The sequence below is a fragment of the Macaca fascicularis genome, chromosome 11 (genome assembly GCF_037993035.2).
Source record: "Macaca fascicularis isolate 582-1 chromosome 11, T2T-MFA8v1.1".
Lineage (NCBI taxonomy): Eukaryota > Metazoa > Chordata > Mammalia > Primates > Cercopithecidae > Macaca > Macaca fascicularis.
In genome coordinates, this window is record NC_088385.1 from 103,338,109 (window position 1) to 103,360,138 (window position 22,030).

The 22,030-nt window shown below is 37.0% G+C and overlaps 1 protein-coding gene across 4 annotated transcripts in view; it reads right to left on the reverse strand.

Moving 5' to 3' along the window:
* The window catches only part of CDK17 (cyclin dependent kinase 17), a 115,664-nt gene that overhangs the window by 34,542 nt on the left and 59,092 nt on the right, over positions 1-22,030 (reverse strand). For 3 of the 4 annotated variants that reach the window (XM_005571919.5, XM_074007572.1, XM_065524672.2), the window contains exons 2-3: positions 14,373-14,519; positions 3,812-3,976 (exon numbers count right to left, since the gene is read on the reverse strand). In XM_005571919.5, coding sequence (XP_005571976.1) covers positions 3,812-3,976; positions 14,373-14,490 — 283 coding nt within the window. In that variant the 5' untranslated portion in view covers positions 14,491-14,519. The remainder of the gene's footprint in view (positions 1-3,811; positions 3,977-14,372; positions 14,520-22,030) is intronic. The other variant, XM_074007573.1, reaches the window with a different exon arrangement.

Sequence of the window (22,030 nt, forward strand, 5' to 3'; positions counted from 1 at the left end):
GTATGTTTAATAGAGATAAAAGTTAAATGGAAGTAGGGCGAGGAAGATAAATTCCATTTGAAAATATTAAAAACAAACTTATATACTGTTTTCTTTTTTTTTTTTTTTTTTGAGACAAGGTCTTGCTCTCTTGGCCAAATCGGAGTGCAGTGGCACAATCATGGCTCACTGCAGCCTCTACTTCCCAGGCTCAAGCAATCCTCCTGCTTCAGCCTCCCAAGTAGCTGGGAGTACAGGCACCCACCACATCTGGTGTTTTGTTTTGTTTTATTATTTTTTTATTTTTATTTTATTTTTATTTTTTATTTTTGTAGAGACAAGGTTTTGCTGTGATATTCAGGCTCATCTTGAACTTGTAGCAATTTATGCCTAGTGTTCCATTACTGGAACACTAAGTATGTGGGAGTTACTTATATCCTACTGCTCAAGGTCATCACCAAGGTCTGATTGCAAAAATTCAAAAAACTGCAACTTCAGGAATCCACCCACCTTGGCCTCCCAAAGTGATCGGATTATAGACATAAGCCACCACACCCAGCCAAGTTACATACTTATATACCTGCATTTGTCAGTCATTCTCTAATAACCTAGCAAGAAGAGTATACCAGAAACAAATGCTAGATCTCTAGAACTCCTCTCTTGCCACTATTACTTTCTATACACATATTCATTTTCCAAAAAGAACTATGTTGTTTCACACTGCATTGCTTTAACACATGCTTTTTCTCATTTTTAAAAGATGCCTTTTCCTATTTTATCAACCTTGTGAGATCAGGCTTAGTCTTCAAAACTATGCTCATGTGTCATCACTCAGTGAAGTCTTTTCTAATCTCAGACACAGTTGACTACTGTGCCCCCACCCACTGCACTGAAGAACACTTTTTTGTGCATATGATTTTATAAGATCCTTGGGGATGGGATTTAGCTTGCTCACTTTTCTATTTCCAGAACTTAACCGACCGTCTGGCACTTAGAAGGTGCTTAACAAGTATTCAAGGGAACTGCATATTAACTAACAATCAAAGAATGGCCTAGATAACTAGATCTCTTTTTCAAATGAAGTTATATGAAATATCAATGTGTGAGACAATTAAAAATAGTATTTTATAAGTATGTTAACTTTTTAAAATATTTACATATAAAATTACGAGAACTGCTTAGATTAAGGAGAAATACGAACTCATGGGTCTCATATCAACTCTATCTTAGAACTCACTTTATGTCTGTATTTTTGTCTTGGTTAACTCAATATTGAGAAAACAATTAATATTCATAAGCAGTTGCAAATGATAATGGATTTTTAATAGCTCAATATGTAATCTAAGAATACACTTCAGTCAGTTATGTTGAGATTTCTGGAGAAATTTTATAGTGATACGTGAACAAAAAATTAATTTGGCAGCAAAAGTAATGTATTGGTGATTCATTCCTAACCTCTTAAAATTTGGTATATAACACATCTGAGGTCACATAATCTTTTCTGTCACACTTTCAAAATGTTAAAAATAATTTAATGATGCCTTCCATTTCTAGTGAGATACGAAAATCTTCCTTTCCTCAAGAAAATGTTGACTAAAATATAGTATTTTAAAACGTAGAGCTGAATGTGCAAAAATGTATCAATAATACCTAGGAAGCAAAAACAAAGAGAGGACTGAAAACCCAAAGCTGTTATGCATAAATTGACTCTTATCACTGTCTTGGGAGAGGCTGCTGATCTTGATGAGAAGGTCCCTGGGTTTACCTTCCACACTGGGATAAACAATGAAGCCCTGGGTTTCTGAGTTACAAGTGAGACCTTCCTACAGAAAGGCTCAACTCCCAAAGTGCTACACCTTTGAGACTTAAAGAGTACACTTAAAAAAAAATCTGTCCTGTTGCACAAGGAACTGGATGACAAAGAAAGCTTACTAATCTCAGACTGAATAAATACTTGAGTACCATCTGACCCAAATAAATAATTACTCATGTCATTAACAAACAAGCATAGTTCTGACATGATTACCAGTTGGTATTTTCATTTCCATCAAGACAAATGTGAAACAATGAAGGTTTGTTAGAACTTTACTCATCTGTCGGGGGGAGAGGGATACCTTTGCTGATCAGGTAATGTAACAGCTGCATATACAATATACTTTTCTCCTTCAGCACAATACCCTTTAAATTTAATCTGCATTACTAACATTTTCAATACACTGTCTTAATTCTAGAACAAAGGTCTAGAACAAGTTTGGCTTCTTTTTATATGGCCCATGAGCTAAAAATGTTTTTTGTATTTTTAAAGGATTATTAAACAGAGAAGAATATGCAATGGAGACTATATGTCCATAAAACCTAAAACATTTATTACTAACTGTCCCCTTAAAAAAAGGGTTTGCAAACCCCTGGTCTAGATAAACAAGAAAACAATAAGCCAAGGCCTGATCTATAGTGTTTTCTGACCTCTCTCTCCATGGACAACTTCAGGCTACCAACATGACAACACTGACCATACGGTTGGGAAGAAATGTGCAGTAGCACACCATCATATAGTGTTTTTGAACATAGAGCTAGAATAGAAAAAATAATCCCAGTGGCATAGATAATAGTTAGAAGTGGTAAAAAATTAGGAAGCAACGACTTTTGAGTATTCATTACCTTTGTTTTTAATTTAGTTTACTTATTTGTAAACTTACATAATTTAAAAGTTAGTATCTGTTTAACAACCAGTTTGCAAAGTTCCTGAAAATTTAACAATCATCTCTCATGAACTAGTGTGAGCCAACTCCAGCACACCATTCTGTAGAGATACACCTACAGAGATAAAGGCAATATGCATTTCTCATAGAAAAAAACCTCACTGTAGATAAGCTCATACTCCCAAAATTAAAGAAACACATTTGGAAATAATATACTATACGAAGAGTAAGCACATAAAATGAGCAGTAGAATAAAACCCCTAGGAACTTCAGTAAATATAATTATCTAAGAAGACTATAAAATAGTTAGTGATTTTTAAAATCAAAACATAATAGGACAGGTGTGGTGGCTTATGCCTGTAATCCCAGCACTCTGGGAGGCCAAGGCAAGTGGATCACTTGAGTCCAGGAGTTCAAGACCAGCCTGGGCAACATAGTGAGACCCTGTCTCTTTAAAAAAAAAAAAAAAAAAAAAAATTAGCCAGGCGTAGTGGCATGCACAGGTAGTTCCAGCTACTCAGGAGGCTGAAGTGGGAGGATCATTTCAGCCTGAGAGGTCAGGGCTGCAGTGAGCCTCAATGGCTCCACTGCATTTCCCTCCAGCCTGGGTGACAGAGGGAGATGCTGTCTCAAAAAAAAATAAAAATAAAAACATAAAGACATCATCAAAAAAGGCCAGAGGAATAAACAAATATAAACAGAAACTTGCAAATTTTTTTTCTTGGATATTTAAAGATGTAATGACAGAAGAAGAAAAAATTTGGCTGATAACCATATATATAATCATTGCACTAGGCTTTATATGGTGATGATCTGAAAAGTTACTGAAGCATGACCCTAAAATAAACACCATCCCAAATTGCCATTCATCTTGAAATACTGCATCCATTTATTATGGGTTTCATTTCCCTCCTGATGGACAGGTTTTTCAAATATTACTTCTCTGTACTGTCAGAACTACTACCTCTCTAGAACTTTCCATCTTTCTGCTATTCCTCTTGATCTCAACTTGATTTTTATCTGACAGAAGAAACCAGATAATAAAAGTTGCTGACTTTTATACAACTAAAACTTAACAATTTACGTGACGTATAATCAGAAAGGTAAACACAATAGACAAGTAATCAAAGTACCTAATCTGCTTCCATTTCTAGGCATTGCCATGAAGGAACCAAGGCTCCCTCCAATAACACTGTGTGGTCTCCGCAATGGGGGCTTCTTGAAAGATCCTGTGTACTGGTGGAGGAAGGAATGCATGCTGTGAGACGTTGGAGGCCTGCCATTCTTCACAATAGGCTCTGTGGTTCGTAGTATTCAAAAATCATTCCATCATCAGCCCAAGATCCAGGATCACATGAGAAGGATTGAGAAAGCAAAACAGAAAGCAAATCAAAAAGTTGTAACAGAGATTATTACATTTAGCCTAACTGCTTTGCTTACCTATACACAGTACTAAAATTAAAATCGTTTCTCTGAAAAAAAAACTTAAGAAAATACTTGAATATTTTAAGTTGGTCTAATAACCATCCATTTCTTACATAATCAAAAGTGGCTAAGAACCACAAAACTACTAATATACCCAACCAAATTTTCATCCGTTTGTTTATTTTAGTGTATCTCAAGAATGTTTCCATACCACTCCTCCATTTACTGACTACCTGTGTGCCTTATTTTAAGCATGCTTGGCTGCGCACGTGGCTCACAACTGTAATCCTAGCACTTTGGGAAGCCAAGGCAGGCAGACCACCTAAGGTCAGGAGTTTGAGACCAGTCTGACCAACATGGTGAAACTCCATCTCTACTAAAAACACAAAAATTAGCTGGGCGTGATGGCATGCGCCTGTAGTCCCAGCTATTCAAGAGGCTGAGACAGGAGAATTGCTTGAACCGGGGTGGCAGAGGCTGCAGTGAGCCGAGATTGTGCCACTGCACTCCAGCCTAAGCAACAGAGCAAGACTCCGTCTCAAAGAGAAAAAAAAGAAATTAAGCATGCTTTAGAATATAAAAGGATGGTCCCGGTCTAAAGGAATTTACATCCCTGTTTGCTGGACATTCAAAAGTATGTCAATTAGTGAATAAAACAGAATACCTAAATACATATCAATACAGAGGCTCCAAGTTTATTCCCCCGAATTTGGGATTAATATAAAGAATTTTTAAACAATCACGGACCCATAACCAAGCAGAAACATTTAAAAAATATAATACTTAAAAGCTATTTAATTATGCATGGGGGAGAACCTGTTTTGTAATGTTTACTGGAAATCTCATGACTCCTTTCCACCTCCAAAGAAGAGCTCTGATACAGGTTAAAGATACGTCTTGTGATACACAATTAATCTTCTATATTAGAATTCTGTTTTTACTGATAGCAGCCAAGGAGTTTTAAAAAGAACTGGGCTGCTCTGAATACATTCTTTTTAAAATGAAGCCAACTATTATTCTGTAGCTAACAATCAAGCATAAGGATACCTCCTCATCAGGGGATTCCTCTGCCTGTAAAGGTTTCTCAACCAAGGACAGGCTGACAGGAGGAGCTGGCTACAAGCCTTAAAGTGAAAGGCTTTTCTCACAAGAAAATGCTAGGATCCGAAGAACAGGACCAGGGTATGGGCTCCAGAAAAATGGGCCAAGAAGGCCATGTGGCCTGAGCCTCTACTAGTACTGGTTGCCTGAAAGTGTAGAGGAAGGATGGGGCATGAGGGCCCAAAGGCTCACTCAAGGTCCAAGCTATCTAATCCGGGTCAAAGACCAGATTGGAGATAGGGGCAAATGTCTACCTAGTAATACAGAACACGTGTCTAAAGTTTCCTGTGATCTGTACATTCCTTGGAAGTACCTGATAAAGAATTTGGGGGTCTTAAGTCTAGCAAAATAATCAATGATTTAATAATGAATAAGGAGGGGCTATCTGAAATAAATGCATAAACAAATTACAAACAATGTGAGATAATACAAGCTATAGCATACAATAAGATTCTTCTCAGCCAAGCATGATGGCATGCACCTGTAGTCCCAGCTACTCAGGAGGATAGAGTGGGAGGATCTCTTGTGCCCAGGAGTTTGAGGCTGCAGTGAGCTAAGATAATGCCACTGCATTCCAGCCTGGGTGGCAGAGTAAGACCCTGTCTCAAGAAAGAGGAAAGAAAAATGAAGATTTTTTTCTCTTTCTAGATCATTTCACGTAAATAATTTGTAAAATATTAAATACAAATTATGCAAATACTTTGCCTACAGACAACACTTTAGTTGCTCTGTAAAGCTGTCCTGGAGAATATAGCTTAATTGTTCTGGAGAATATAGGAAAAAAATGGGGATCATAAGGACATATTATTTGATAAACACTACTCTAGGCACTGGGCATCAACTGGTGAACAAAACAAAGTACTATTCTCAGAGTGCATAAAACCTAATAGGGAAAAAAACACACACACAGAGTCAGGTAATGACAGGCAATATGCAAAAGACTAAAATAGAGGGATGTGGAAATGAGTAGCTAGTTATTTTACACTGTATACTGAGGAAAGTTCTCTCTGCTGAGATAATTTTAACAGAAATTTAAATGCAAGGAAGAGCCAGTCAGGGAAGATGGGTAAGTTGTGGATAACATAATATTCCAGATAGAGAAAAAAGCTACTGCAAAAGCCGACATATGGCAGGGTTTGACTTGTTAGAATAGTGGTCCTCAAACTTTAACATGCTTCAGAATCATCTTTGAGGATCTGTAAAACACGATTGCTGGGTCTCACCCACAGACTTCCTGGTTCAGTAGGTCTGGGGTGGAATCTAAAAATATGTGTTTCTAACAAATTCCCAGGCCCTGCTGACATTGCTGGTCCAGAGATCACACTTTGAGAACCACTGTGTTAGAGGACTAGAAAGAAGGCAAGTATAGCTAGAGTACCTAACCGTGCAGGGAACAGTGGTACTAGGTGAGACCAGAGAGGTAAGGAGGGAACAAGTCATTCAACATTCATACTTCACCATAAAAGTTTGAATTTTATTCTCAGATTGGAATCAGTTATGGTAGCTTTGAAGCAGGGGAGTGATATGATCTGATTCATGTTTCAAAAATATCACTGTGAAGGGTTAGAGATAGTAGGAGGTAAGGGGGTAGGGATGACTACAAAAGGGTAACACGAGAGATCTCTTGTCATGATGAAATAGTTATCTTGACTGCAGTGGTTATACGAATCAACACAGGTGAGGACATGACACAGAACTATATTTAGACTTTATTCCAGTATCTATTTCCTGGGTTCTGTAGTTACATAAGATGGAACCACAATGGTGAGGGGGACTGGGAGAACGGTACAAGTATGGGTCCTTTGCATATTATCTTCGTAACTTCCTTTGAATTTGTAATTATTGAAAATAATTTTTTAAGACACCACCTTGGTTGCTGTTTGAAAAACAGGCAATAGGGAACCAAGAGCAAAAGGAGGAGATTACTATAGTACCCTAAGTAACAAATGTTGGTGGCTTAGACTAGGATAGCTGTACTGAAGACAGAGGGAAGCAGACAGATTTAGGACATATTACAAAGGCAGAAGCAACAGGCCAGCAGACACAATTGCTAAATTAGTTTCACACACACTCCTACCACCCAGCTTTTAGTCAGCATTTATAGTAAAAACGTCTATTCAAAGATTTTTTTTTTCTTTTTTTCCAGGCAGGGTCTTGCTCTGTTGCACAGGCTGGAGTGCGGTGGTGCAGTCACAGCTCACTGCAGCCTCAACCACCTGGGCTCATGTGATCCTCCCACTTCATCCTCCCCACCATAGCTGGGACTATAGGCACACACCATCACACCTGGCTAATCTGTGTCTTTTTGGTAGAGATGGGGTTTTGCTATGTTGCCCAGCTAGTCTCAAACTCCTGGGCTCAAGTGATCCTCCTAACCTCAATCTCCCAAAGCACTGGGATTACAAGGAGCCACCATGCCTAGCCTCAAAATATTTTTAAATCTTTGCCAGATCAACTGTTAAAAATATATGAAACATGATTTATTAATGGACTATAATTGGAATTGCGCATCAGTCACATCGATCAGGGGTCCCCAACTCCTGGGTCACAGACCAGTACTGGTCCATGGCCTGTTACGAACCTGGCCAAGAGGTGAGCAGTGGGCGAGTGAGCAAAGCTTCATCTGTATTTACAGCCACTCCCCATCACTCACATTACTGCTTGAGCTCCACTTCCTGTCAGATCAGTGGCAGCATTGATTCTCACAGGAGTACTAACCCTGTTGTGAACTGTGCATGCGAGGGATCTAGGTTTTGTGCTCCTTATGAGAGTCTAATGCCTGATGATCTGTCACTGTCTCCCACCACCCTCAGATGGGACCATCTAGTTGTAGGAAGACAAGGGCAGGGCTCTCACTGATTCTACATTATAGTGAGTTATGTAATTATTTCATTATATATTACAATGTAATAATAACAGAAATAAAGGGCACAATAAATATAATATGCTTGAATCATCCGGAAACCATCCCCCCAACCTCAGTCTGTGGAAAAACTGTCTTCCACAAAACTGGTCCCTGATGCCAAAAAGGCTGGGGACCTCTGATACAGGTGACTATCGTAATCATGAGTTTGTAAAGGTTATTTATGTGGTAAAAAATTGGAAGCCACAATGGTGACGGTTGGGGGCAGGGAGGAGACAACAGGAAGGTAAAGGAGAGAAAAGAATCAGGGACAACACCTAGATTTTTAGTTTTAGTAACTGGTTAAGTGAGGAAAGTTTGAGGAGAGGCAGATTTTGGAGAAAGGAAATCAAGAATTCTGATTTGGTCATACGAAGTCTAAGATTCCCATTACACATCTATGTGGAGAAGACAAGAAGGCATTTAAATATGAATCTAGAGATCCAGATGAAGAGCCTAACTGGAGATTCAGACTTAGCAGTAGTCAATATATATATGGCAGCAGAAATTATAGGATTGGATGAGGTCACCCAAGGAGAGGGTATAGATAGAGAAGAGATTGTAGCCCATGAGAGAGCCACAATAAAACAGAATAAACTGTTCTAACACTTCCAGATCTTGAAAGTAATTAACTGGCCAATTCAATAATAACACTAAGGGAAATAAGTCAGACACAAAGGACAAATATTATATGGTTCCATTTATATGAGGTACCTAGAATAGGCAAATTCATACACAGAAAGTAGAATTGTGGTTACCAGGGGCTGGGGAGAGGAGGGAATGTGGAGGTATTGTTTAATGGGTACAGAGTTTCAGTGTCGGATGATGAAAAAGTTATAGACATGGGTAGCAGTGATGGATACACATGTAAATAGACAAGTATTTAATGCTGCTGAATCGTATACTTCAAAATGTTAAACTTTGTGTTATATATATTTTACCTTAACTTTAAAAAAGTAATGGAAATCTACATGAAACATTGCAGATCTTTTATATTCTATAATTAGTTCCAAGTAAGGATTTCCAATGATTTTTACCACCACAACATGGCAAACATTATGATTCCACTAAGAAGTGTTATCTGGCATCTTATTTATCTGGATCTTTTCATTACGTGAACTATGAGCAGGAACATGCAATTTCACAGCCCAACTCATAGCCTAAGCCATTCCCTCCTCCCAGTCCTACTCTTTTAAACATTACTACTAGCCTGATCCCATTCTAGATCCTACATATATCCAATGGAGTGTATGCCCTCGCTTCAACCTTTCCTGGAACTTGTGCTATGTGTAGGAGTTAGTCCTCCTTAAACTCCCTATGTTATCCACTGTTGTAAAAAACAGTTACTGTTATAATGTAACCACAAACTGTCACAGCTATCATGTAAGAGATCAGCAAGATAAAGAGACCGAGGTAAAAGACAGAGGCTCACAATATCCATAAAACTGGGATTTGTTGACTCCAAACATGACAAATTGCTCCACTGTACAAATGGGGAGGTTAAGAATGAGAATTTGGAATCTCAGGAGAACCAGGCCATTTAAATCTTTGCCTTTTGATGTTACTTCTAATCCTAAATAATCATGATAAGTGACATTGTCAGGTTTATCTGACTACACTTCTTGAGAACATGTACATTAGATGAAGAATTTCAGTTGGTCAAGAAGTCTCAAGTAGTATATGTACAACATAACATAACTCTACCTTTCTACAACTGTGATTTATTCTCTTCCTCACATTTAAATTGTCACCTATTCTCCTCATCAGATTCAATAATCTCAATATATCTTCCCAATATAAGAAAAAATAAGTTCAAGGCTATGTAAACACAAGATTCTGAAATATAACTTTCTGTGGTAAGTCTTAAAATAGAATTAAGACTTAACAAACGTGTTCTGCTGCAGTGACAGCAAAAAAAAAAAAAAAAAGACATCAAATAAATTGAGCGTCTATGAGGGAAAGCTATAGCTCAGATGAACTGAATTTTTAATTGAGATGAAATTCTTATAACATTAACCATTTTAAAGTATACAATTCAGTGGCATTTCATATACTTAGAATGTGGTACAACCATAACCTCTCTGTTTTCCAAAACATTTTCATATCACCAGAGAAGATTCCATACACATTAACCAGTCACTCCTCAGTCTTTTCTCCCTATCAGCCTCTGGGAACCACTAATCTGCTTTTTGACTCTATGGATTTACCTATTCTGGATACTTCATATAAATGGAATCATAAGAGTATTTTGGGTCTGGCTCCTTTCAGTTTTCAAAGTTCATCTATGCTATCGCACATAGCGCTTCATTTATGTATTGAATAATATTCCATTCTACGGACAGACCACATTCTGTTTATCCATTCATCTGCTGATGGGCATCTGGGTTGTTTCCATGTTAGCTGTTGTGAATAGTGCTGCTACAAATGTAAATATTTGTGTACAAGACTTTGATTACCTGTTTCAATTATTTGGGGTATATTCCTAGGAACAGAATTATTGGGTCATATAGTAAGTCTACATTTAACTTTTTGAAGAACTGAGGTAAATTAATTTTTGACAGGTTTTTGTTTTGTTTTGTTTTTGAGATGGAGTCTAGCTCTGTTACCCAGGCTGGAATGCAGGGGCGCCATCTCGGCTCACTGCAACCTCTGCCTCCTGAGTTCAAGCAATTCTCCTGCCTCCTGAGCAGCTGGGGGACTACAGGCATGCACCACCACATTCAGCTAATTTGTGTATTTTTAGTAGAGACAGGTTTCACCATGTTGGCCAGGCTGGTCTAGAACTCCTTGCCTCCAGTGATCTGCCCACTTCGGCCTCCCCAAAGTGCTGGGATTACAGGCATAAGCCACCATGCTTGGCCTTGACAGGTTTTTAAAAATTGAACATTCAACACTTCTCAGTTAGTAAAAAGAAACCTGATAGGCTCAAAATTCTTTTTCTTCCAGGCACTACAGAAAAAATTATTTTGTACATTTCAGTTTGTAAATTTTTGTGCAAAAATTTTATTCATATTTAGGGAAAGGTGTAATGAGTTAAGGCCAGTATCCTTAAATCAACCAAATTTGCAAACTTTCAACTTTTTTTTTTAACATACTGAATACAAATTCAGGATTCTTCATTCCTAGGTTCAACCAACCTGTCAATGTGCAAACATACTAGTTTCTATAAACAGACAAAGTAATGTGAATTATATTATAGATTTATAACTGAGTTAAAACCTTCATAGTATGACTCAGTTATCAAAATGAGAGAGATAATATCTCACATTCTGTTTGGATAGAGGTAGAACATGCATGAGTGAGATTATGGGTATAAGTATAACCAAATGCATCATACACATAATTTTTCCAAGATGTTTATAGTATTACCCCCCAATTAATGTGTTCTGGATCTAGAGTATGCAGGAGTGTCATGTGCCTAGATATGCAAGAGTAATAGGACTGTGATCATGCCTGTGACTAATCAAGAGACAAGTGATCAAAAATTGGTCCAAAAGCAGTTTAGGGAAATTATAAACTGCTGTTATGTGCCATGTGATGTTTCAGTCAATGATAGACATCATATACAACAGTGGTCTCATAATATTATAATGGACCTGAAAAACTCCTATAGCCTAGTGATACTGTACCTGCTGTAACATAGTAGCACAATGCATTTCCTTTTCTATGTTTAGATAGACTTAGATACACAAACACTTACCATTGTGTTACAACTATCTACAGTATTCAGTACCATAATATGCTGTACAGGTTTGTAGCCTATTATTTAACAGGTTGTACCATGTAGCCTAGGTATGCAGTAAGCTATACTACCTAGTTTTGTTAAGTGTACTCTGATGTTTGCACAATGATGAAATGGCCTAATAACACATCTCTCGGAATTCATCCCCGTTGTTAAGCAATGTATGACTGTATATTCCTCCTACTCCTTCAGCTAGCATTATGCTACTATTTGGCATTAAACAAAGCTCACTGTTCCTTCATAAACTGCTTATATTGTATGTAAGAAGATCAATTAAAAAGTATATACTTGACATTCATTATGTTATATTCTCTGAATTCTGGCATGGACTGCATCTGTGTATGTGACCTAACAGCTTTTATACTCTAAAATATGTTCCACAAGAAAAGAATGTGTTGGAATCAGCTATTAGGCACTGACAGGTGACCAAAAAGGTGTAGAATCTCTGTGAAAGCTGTTGCTGAAATCCATGTGCTATTACAGAGAGAAAACAAGCAATAGTAGATTATGGTAGCCGATGCTACCAGCAATCTTTGTAACCCAAGAGGAATCAATGTCTCTTACGACATACTCAAGTATTACTTCAAGTAAGTCAGGTCAAGAAGAAACTCAACAGATAACATATTTGCCCTTCTTTACTACCTATTAAAAGTTACTACCGTAATAAAAGAAGTTTTAATAAACACATACAAATTGAAAAAACAAATATTTTTAATCTTTCACCATTTGTTAAAAACAAAGCATGTTTTATGATAGTTAATACCAAAATATTCCAGAAAATATGCAACTGGTCTAAAATATTAGCTAAAACATACATTCATTTTCTTTGACTCATACCTTCTCTTTAGGAAAAGAGATTTGTCTTGTAGTCAAATACTAAAAATATGTCACAGAAACCATCCACTATGATATGTACTGTGCTTATTTTATTCCTGATCATTGGCAAACACATTGGCAAGACCCTTCTATCATAAAAGTAAGCACACTGGGCTTCCCACCAAAAATTCAATGAGGGGGTCTAAAAGAGAATTAAGGATTTTGCTCTGTGTATCTAGAAGAGGTCCTCCGGCAAGAGGAACAACAGTAAAATCATAAAGTAATCTTTGAGATTTGACCCAAATGTAATTTGGATTTAAAATAATATCCAAATTATTATATTAAATTTCCTCTCCTCCCTACCATGACAAAAACAAAACGACGCCAGGCGCAGTGGCTCACACCTGTAATCCCAGCACTTTGGGAGGCCGAGGCAGGCAGATCACTTGAGGTCAGGAGTTCAAGACTAGCCTGGTCAACATGGTGAAACTCCATCCCTACTAAAAATACAAAAAACTTAGCTGGGCATGGTGGCCCATGCCTGTAATCCCAACTACTCAGGAGGCTGAGGCAGGAGAATCACTTGGAACCCAGGAGGCAGAGGTTGCAGTGAACTGACATTGTGCCACTGCACTCCAGCCTGGGCACAGAGCGAGACTGTCTCAAAAAAAAAAGGTAGATGTTATCAAGGAAAACCTTAACAAATGAATGAAAGGCTCCTTGCAGAACAGTAGCAATGCTGTAGACTTGGAAGTGAAGAAATATGGGTTCTAAAGTACTGGTTCTGGAGCTGGGTAACCTTGAGCAAATAATGACCCTTCTGAGGAAAGGAAATAAGAAAACTGAAGCCTGGGTAGGATAAATGGCTTACCCAGAGTCATCAACTAGGAAATGTTTAAGTGTATTAGTGTATCCAAAATCCAAACCCATGATTTTAAAAGTCCAGAGCCCACTCCACTATACCTTTTCGTCTGTCAAAACGTAAATATTTGCATTCTAGTGGAAGGGGTAAGCATATTCATGCTTTCTAACCACTGCCACAAATCTCTAACAGGAGAATTTCAGGCACAGGTAAGGAAGATTTGCCAGATACTCTGCACATCATGACACACTGAAAGCCAGTCACGTAAGTTCCTTCCCAGTTATTATTATGACATCCCTAGGGCTATTTCAGATTTGAGTATGTAGCCTTCCTCTAGAAATTTCAACAGGATTTTGTATTTAATACATTTAACAAGCTCTTATTTTAACATCTGGATACTACTACTTTATGTTGTAAAAAGCACTGTCGAATGCACGAAACATTATGAAACTATGATGAAGCCACAAACAGAAATTTCACACACTTCCTATGCACTTTTAAGCTGTATTAACTGTAGTTATAATAACGAAAATATTAATAGTTATTTAACAATCAAGATAATATTATAAAATGCACCCTTATTTAAGAACTAGCGAAAAATGGAAGGATATGTGGAATAGAACAATTCATCAGGGTTTGAGACCAGGTATCGTAATGTCGGAGTGAGAAGGAAATATTTCAGTTAGTAAGCAAACAAAAGTTGTACAGTCTTCAATTTCTTAAGAAACCATGGAATGAGACAGAAATAAACAAAAGGAAGCTATTATGAACTTATCTAAAAAGTATATTTACATTCTATTCATAAAGTAAAAGGAAGAAGCATCTCCCCCTATGCCAAATATTTACCATTATCCTTGCTGCTGTTTTCTTCAATAGTCATTTGTTCAGCCAATTCAGACAATGATTCATCAATAGTCTGGCTTCCTCGAAGAGTGAGGGATAGCCTTCTCTTAAATTTTTTCATCCTATCAATTGAATGTGGCTTGAAAAATCCTGAAAGAAAAGAATAAACACAAAACTAAAGCTATAAATATTTTACCACTAAAGAAAAATACCACCTGGGTTTACTGGAAATTTTTAAAATAGGAATATAATGAGGAATTCTCACTTCTGCCAAACATCACCAAATCCAACCCCTTTTTAAAAAAGATCCACCTACTCTGAATAATGCTGTATTTATTTGGCATCATCAGACGAGCAGGAATTCTATAAACTAAAGAGTGGGACTTTAAGCATCACAAATAAGTTTAGAAGGATTGGAAATTTTCTTAAAATGTGTATTTTAAAAGCCATTTTAGTAAAATATCAACATTATTTTGATGCTTAGGTTCCATCACATAAATATCAATCATCATATTGGAACCAGCCAGTGGTATCTTCAGATGTAACTGGGGGGAGGGTAAGGTAATGGAGGAAGACAAAGAACAATGTTTGACAATTAAACAGCTCCAACAAGAAATTTTCCTTTTTACGCTCTTACACAGCCAGTACATTAGAGTTTGGTTTTGTTTTTCCTTGTTAGGCTTTCAAGTGTCTCTTTCATACTAAGAGAACCAAGCTTTAGAAGGAAGAAACGAAAGCCAAATTAGCTGGTACTGAATGCCCGACACACAGTAGATACTTTCCTATCTCTAATTAAGTCTTCCTCATTCTGAAAAGCAAAGTACACTATCCCATTTTCATACATGAGGAAATATGCTCAAAGAAGTTCCTTGACTCATGTCAAACAAATAAATGACAGAACTGAGATTTAAAACCAGAATTACCACTTACTTTTTCCTCCACACTTTAACATCTTTGAAATCAGAATGTATCTCACAATTAATATGGTATCAAAATGTAACTGGCAGTATTTTTTCTTACGGGTACATAAATTAATGGTATAATTCACAGTAGAGTCTTGGATATGATGGAACAAGGTACTCATGCCAAACCCAAATTCTTGACCCACAATTTCCTTTCTAACTTGGTATTTCTGTGATGAGCTGGCTTACCAGATTGCCATGCACGCTATAACCATTATCCCAATCAACCAAGAATAAGGGCCACATAACACCTCTATGTTAAAGTACTGGGGATTTACCATCCAGCTCCGGATATCTATTTTATATCTGTACATGTTTTGCTTATTTTTTCAGTATAAGAGTTTATTCTAAGTAACTGAGTTTACTGAACAGGTAATCTATGCATATTAGTTATAGAATAATTTTTGTTTGCTCAAAAGCTGGGGGGAGGTATCACAAATAAACTTATAAGTAATAATTTTATATTTTACCACTTTCATATTATATACTTATATTTTAAAATAGAAACCAGCTTGGCATAGTGGCTCATGCTTGTAACCCTGGCATTTTGGGAGGCCAAGGCAGGAGGATCTCTTGGGGTCAGGAGGTTAAGACCAGCCTGGGAAACAGTGAGAACTTGTCTCTACTGAAAAAAACAAAAAAATTAGCCAGGCATGGTGGCATCTGCCTATATGCTCAGCTACTCAGGAGAGACTGGGGTGGGAGGATCACTTTGAGCCCAGGAATTTGAGGCTGCAGTGAGCTACGAATGTGCCACTGCACTCCAGCCTGAGTGATAGAATGAGATGCTGTCTCTTAAATAATGTTAATAAATTTTTAAAATCCACTATAATAAAAATACCAAAAAATACTAAACACACATTAAAATAGCAAGAGTTGCGACTGCACTTCAATAAGGACTCTTTTCACCCATATGCTCTAAAATACGAGACATATTTTGGTGAGATATACTTTGGTGAAATATTGAAAAGTTCCTATTCCTTAGCTCAGTTTAAAGTCAAGTTTATGCTCCTAAATGTTTTCTATTAATGTATCCTCCAGTTCACAAATCCTCTTTTCATCTGTGTCTAATCTACAGTTAAACCCATCTGTTGTGCTCCAAGTTTTAGTTACTGTATTTTTCAGCTCTAGAATTTCCATTTGATTCTTTTCTACAGATGCTAGTTCTCTAGTTAAATTCTCCACCTTGGCATCTATTTTCATGAACCAAATACAGTATTTTACAGCCCCTGTTTTTAACTCCAAAGTCTGCACAATCTGTGAATCGGTTTCTCTTGTCAATTTTCTTCTCTTGATCTTCCTGTATGCTTAGTAATTTTTTATTGTATGTAAGACATTGAGTTATCATTCGCAAATGTGTATAGAAAAACTGTAGAGCCTCCAGATGACGTCACCTTCCTCCAGAGAGGATTTAATTTTTATTTTTTTAACAGTCTCTGTAGGAGCAGACTGACACAATCCAATTGGGACTGAGCTGACTTGAGACTGAGTTTCAGACACTATAAAGATTGGTAGGCCTCTGATTTGTCCTCACTCTATGGTGTGGCTCTTCAACAGATTCTAACTGTAAACCTAGGGCCAGAACAACAACAACAAACTACTGAAAGCTCCATTCAACTTCTTCAGTCGTTTTTTGCTCATCTCTTACGCCTTGCTCAGCTTTTATCTTCTTACCCCCAACAGTTTAAGCGTTGGAAAATGGATCAAGAGGAAAACCAGCACAGAGTGTGTCTACCTCACTTCTCTCCTGAATCTTGACTCTTCAAGTGTTGATTCACGGAGAACCTTTACAATGCCTTCAAAATGATTTTTTCCCCCAGCATTTCTAGTTTTCAGCAGTTTTAGTCTGTTACAAGTTACTCAATCATAGGCAGAAATGGAGGTTTTGATGTGGATTAGATAATACATGCACTTTCCAAGCAAGGTGAATTTAAAGGAGAAAGTAAACCATGAAGTTGATTCCAATTAAGAAACCTGTTAATTGCCGGGCGCGGTGGCTCAAGCCTGTAATCCCAGCACTTTGGGAGGCCGAGAGGGGCGGATCATGAGGTCAGGAGATCGAGACCATCCTGGCTAACACGGTGAAACCCTGTCTCTACTAAAAATACAAGAAAATTAGCCGGGCGAGGTGGCGGGCGCCTGTAGTCCCAGCTACTCGGGAGGCTGAGGCAGGAGAATGGCGTGAACCCGGGGGAGCGGAGCTTGCAGTGAGCCGAGATCGCGCCACTGCACTCCAGCCTGGGGCACAGAGCAAGACTCCGCGTCAAAAAAAAAAAAAAAAAAGAAAGAAACCTGTTAATTGTATGGTTATCCTAAATGCTATTCTTTACTTCTGATAGTCAACCTTTATAGCTCTACCTAGAGTCAGTAACTCATGCCATTTGTTTAAACATATTAGATATTTAAGTTGTACTGAGCTGTTGCCACTCTCATCTACCCTTTGTTTCTGTAAGACTTTACACTAGCAACATCTTCCTTTGTTAGGCTCCCAAATCACCTTGTGCAGTGAAGAAGTAACTAGGGAGGCTTGGGGTACTCTAACTCTGCACATTCTGAAAAAAGCACTAGTCTGTGAGAGGCTCCTGGGAGATAACCTCCGAGCCCTTGGAATATCCTGCCTGGTAAGAGTGTCTCTGTATAAAAGAGACCTTGGATCACATCAGATAATCTATATAAACAATATGAATTATGTTTAATGCTTGTTTTGTATGCCTGGGGCTTTTGCACATACTGTATCAGTCTGATTTCTCAGGTGAGGAAGGACCTGCAGGAGAGGCTGGAGATTGAGTAACTAAAGTCAGTCATATGAGCACTCCATGCCTAACGATCCACAGTAATTTTCTTGCACAACAAGACTCAGGTGGGCTTCTCTGGTTAAAGCTCTTTGCATGTTGTCATAGCCCATGCAACTCCAGTGGAAGAAGACAAATGAAAGCTCACATCTGGATCCTCTTGGACTTCAAGCTATATACCTTTTCTTTTTGTTGATTTTCATTGGTATCTTTTAGCCATAACAAATCATAACCATGAGTTTAACAGCTTCTCATAACCATGAGTTTAACAGCTTTTCTACGAGTCCTTCGAGCAAATCAAGCATGATGGGTTGGTCTTGGGGATTCCCAACGCACACTCCAAGAAATCTACATGCCCCAACAACAAGTCCTAAGAGATGGTAGCTCATAACTACCAACATTTCCGACTCCAACTTTCTCAAACACAGGCATCTAGTCACTAATGCGTATCCAACTATAGACATCACCACTTCAGAATCTTGCCACACCACTTTTGAATGACCATTTTGCTGACCACTGGACCTGCCTATTGTTCTGGATGACAAATAAGGACCAAATAATAAAATATTACAGAAATGTTACTACAGAATTAATTCATATAACATAGTAACATTCTGTAACATAGACCAACTATAAACGGATTCAGTATCTATTACAGCACAGAACTGAGCTGTCCAAAACTGTAGCCAACAGCAGGCTAATAAGCACTTATTATGTATGTAGACACACTTGAAAGTATGTAGTCCAAACTGAGTTGTGCTCCAACTGTAAAATACACAGTGGACTTTGGTTGCCAGGGGCTGGGGGAAGGACAAGAATGGGAAGTTATGCTTTCATGGGTACAGAGTTTACATCTTGCAAGATGAAATGAATTCTGGAGATGGAAAATGGTGAAAGATGCAGAAAAATATGAAATAAATACTGCTGAACTGCACTTCAAAATGGTAAAAATAGTAAATTTTGTTACGTGTATTTTACAACTTTTTTAAAAATTTAAAAAAAAAAACCTTAGTGGCTTCAGATAATAACATTTATTATCCCTCACCAAAAAAAGGTTAATAACTATTATATTAATAACATGTTGAGGGCCAAGCGCAATGGCTCATGCCTGTAATCCCAGCACTCTGAGAGGCCGAGGTGAGCGGATCACTTGAGGCCAGGAGTTCAAGATCAGCCTGGTCAACATGGCAAAACTCCATCTCTACTAAAAATACAAAAATTAGCCAGGAATGGTGGTGCGCACCTATAATCCTAGCTACTTGGGCTGCGGCATGAGAATCACTTGATCCCAGGGGGCAGAGGTTGCAGTGAGCTAGGATTGTGTCACTGCACTCCAGCCTGGGTAACAGAGTGACTCTGTCGCAATAAATAAATAAATAAAATAATGTTGAAAAATATTTTAGATGTTTGGTTAAGTAAAAAATATCACCAAAATTAACTCTGCCTTTTAAAAAGTTTTCAAAAAATATGCCTACAAAAATCTTAAAAATTACATATGAGGTGCCCATTACATTTCTACTGGACAATGCTGATATGGAGCATCAAGTAGATCTTCATGGTTTTAAGAGAGTCCAAAAGAAAAAAAATAGAATCACATAAACCTTAATCTTTTCTTCATATAGTGCACTTGAACAATATATCAGAGGACATTCTATGTGCTTCTAACTCAGAATAATATGCATGGCACTTATTTCATCATCAAAGAGTGAAGAAAATCCTTGTCTATAAAACAATTTTAACTATGCTTATTTTATATTCTGTCAGGAATAAGAAAGTTATTTCTAATTCCTAAAAGCAAGAGAAAAATACTTACAAAGCTAAACCTTATTACAAAATTTTCAAATAAAATCACATCTTCAAATTGTTCCTATTTTTAATCTGTGGTATAATTGTAAAGCTTTAATTAAGTTACAGTGATTTGTAAACACAGATAATAAAGAATTTCATTACCACAGCCTAGATCATTATTACAGAAAAAATATTCCCAGATGAAATAGGTTCCTTGATATTTCTAATCATCTTTAAGTAGAACTGTGCTTATCAACATTTTTCGTTAGCTGAGAACAAAAGCACATACGCTAAGCTAAAAACACCTTTTGTGATGTAAAAACTACTACTTACATTAAAAACTACTCCTTACTACTACTTACATTGGCTTTAAGGTTAATTTTTAATATTTACTGTAATAGGGCAGTGCTAAATTACTGATTATCTAAAATTTGAACACTCAAGAGTTTGGTTAAAATATTTTATCAGTTTAATAAAAATGTTTGAGATTATTAAGATCTTTACACTATCATTTCTTTTTTAACTTTCAGGTTCAGGAGTACACGAACATGTTTGTTATATAGGTAAACTGCATATATGGGGTTCTGTGGTGTGCAGATTATTTTGTCACCAAAGTAGTAAGTATAACACCCAAGAGGCAGTTTTTTTATCCTCTCCCTCCTCCAATCTTCACCCTCAAGTAGGCCCCAGTGTCTGTTGATCCCCTCTTTGTGTCCATGTGTTCTCATTGCTTAGCTCCCACTTATGAGTGAGAACATGTGGCATTTGGTTTTCTGTTCCTACATTAGTTTGCTTAGAATAAACGGATGAATCTGGAGGCCATTATCCTACATTACCGTTTCTATGAATATTAAGACAGATTAAACAATGTGACTTAATGGTAAACGACTAAATGTTCACATTTCAGTGTGAATGTTATTCTTCAGAGGGCCCTTTTCTGACTCTATTCCTTTATCCTTAGTTTTTACTCATAGCACTTACCATATATATATACACACACACACACACACATTGCATATGTATACACACACACGTCTCATATATGTACGTGTGTGTACTGCAAAACTAATGTTTTTCTAGATGTCAAAAACACTGCTAGCTTTCTGTAATACTTAGATCAAATTTAAAATGGTAGAAGGGCAGTAAAGGGTAACAGAATGACAGCATATAACTCTCCATTTAAAGACAGTTGAAAATGTTCAAAACTCAGTTCTCAACAACAAGCACATAAAAGGAACTTGTAAATATAATGTATTATCTTACTTCACCTTGGGCTAAACTTGTTCTTGGATTATCTGCTATACAATTAAGGAAAGTTTTTATGTTTCTTTTATCCCGAAAAGGTAAGTATTCTATTTACTTAAAGAATACAGATAATGTAGAATGCCAACTAATGGGCCTTGGGAATAGAAAAATATGCATACCATACACTGTTTTTAAAGACGATAACAGGTATAAATACTCCCAAACTAGACGTTCTGGTATGAGTCTTTACTTGTAAAAATGGTGTTACAGTGTGGTTTTCTCAGCATTTGCAGTAAGAAACTCTTTGGATACAATTTCACCTTATATTCAAGCTACTCTAATATAAAAGGATGTAGTAGAGTGGCAATCAACTGTTTATGTTTTTGAAATATTCTTAAAACAGTTTTTTGCTAATAATTGCAAAATATTAAAGAAAATGCTAAATGTTATTTTTAAATGACTTTCCTTTAGGTAAATAAGCAAAGTTTACACGTAGATCAAGTATTGTGAAGAATAAAATCTAGGATTTATATGGGAAACTAAGGTTTTTCCACTTAATGTTGCTTTTGCCAGTCTTTCTGAAATATCAAACAGCGATAAAGACAGATTTATTTCTTCATAACATTTTCAGCAACTATGACTATAAATAAAAACTACTGTATAAAAAGTGAACTCATTAGGTGGCATGTAAGCAAATACTCTGTTATTTTCCCCACAATAATTAAGTCATGACAAATACCGAACACACTCCAGGACATGTAAGCTAATCATACAGAATGAGGAATAACCAATGTTTAAAACTTAAACTTTTTTCACTAGAGACAATGTTGTTATTTGCATAAAACACAAAGTAAAATACAAAAATTAGCCAGGC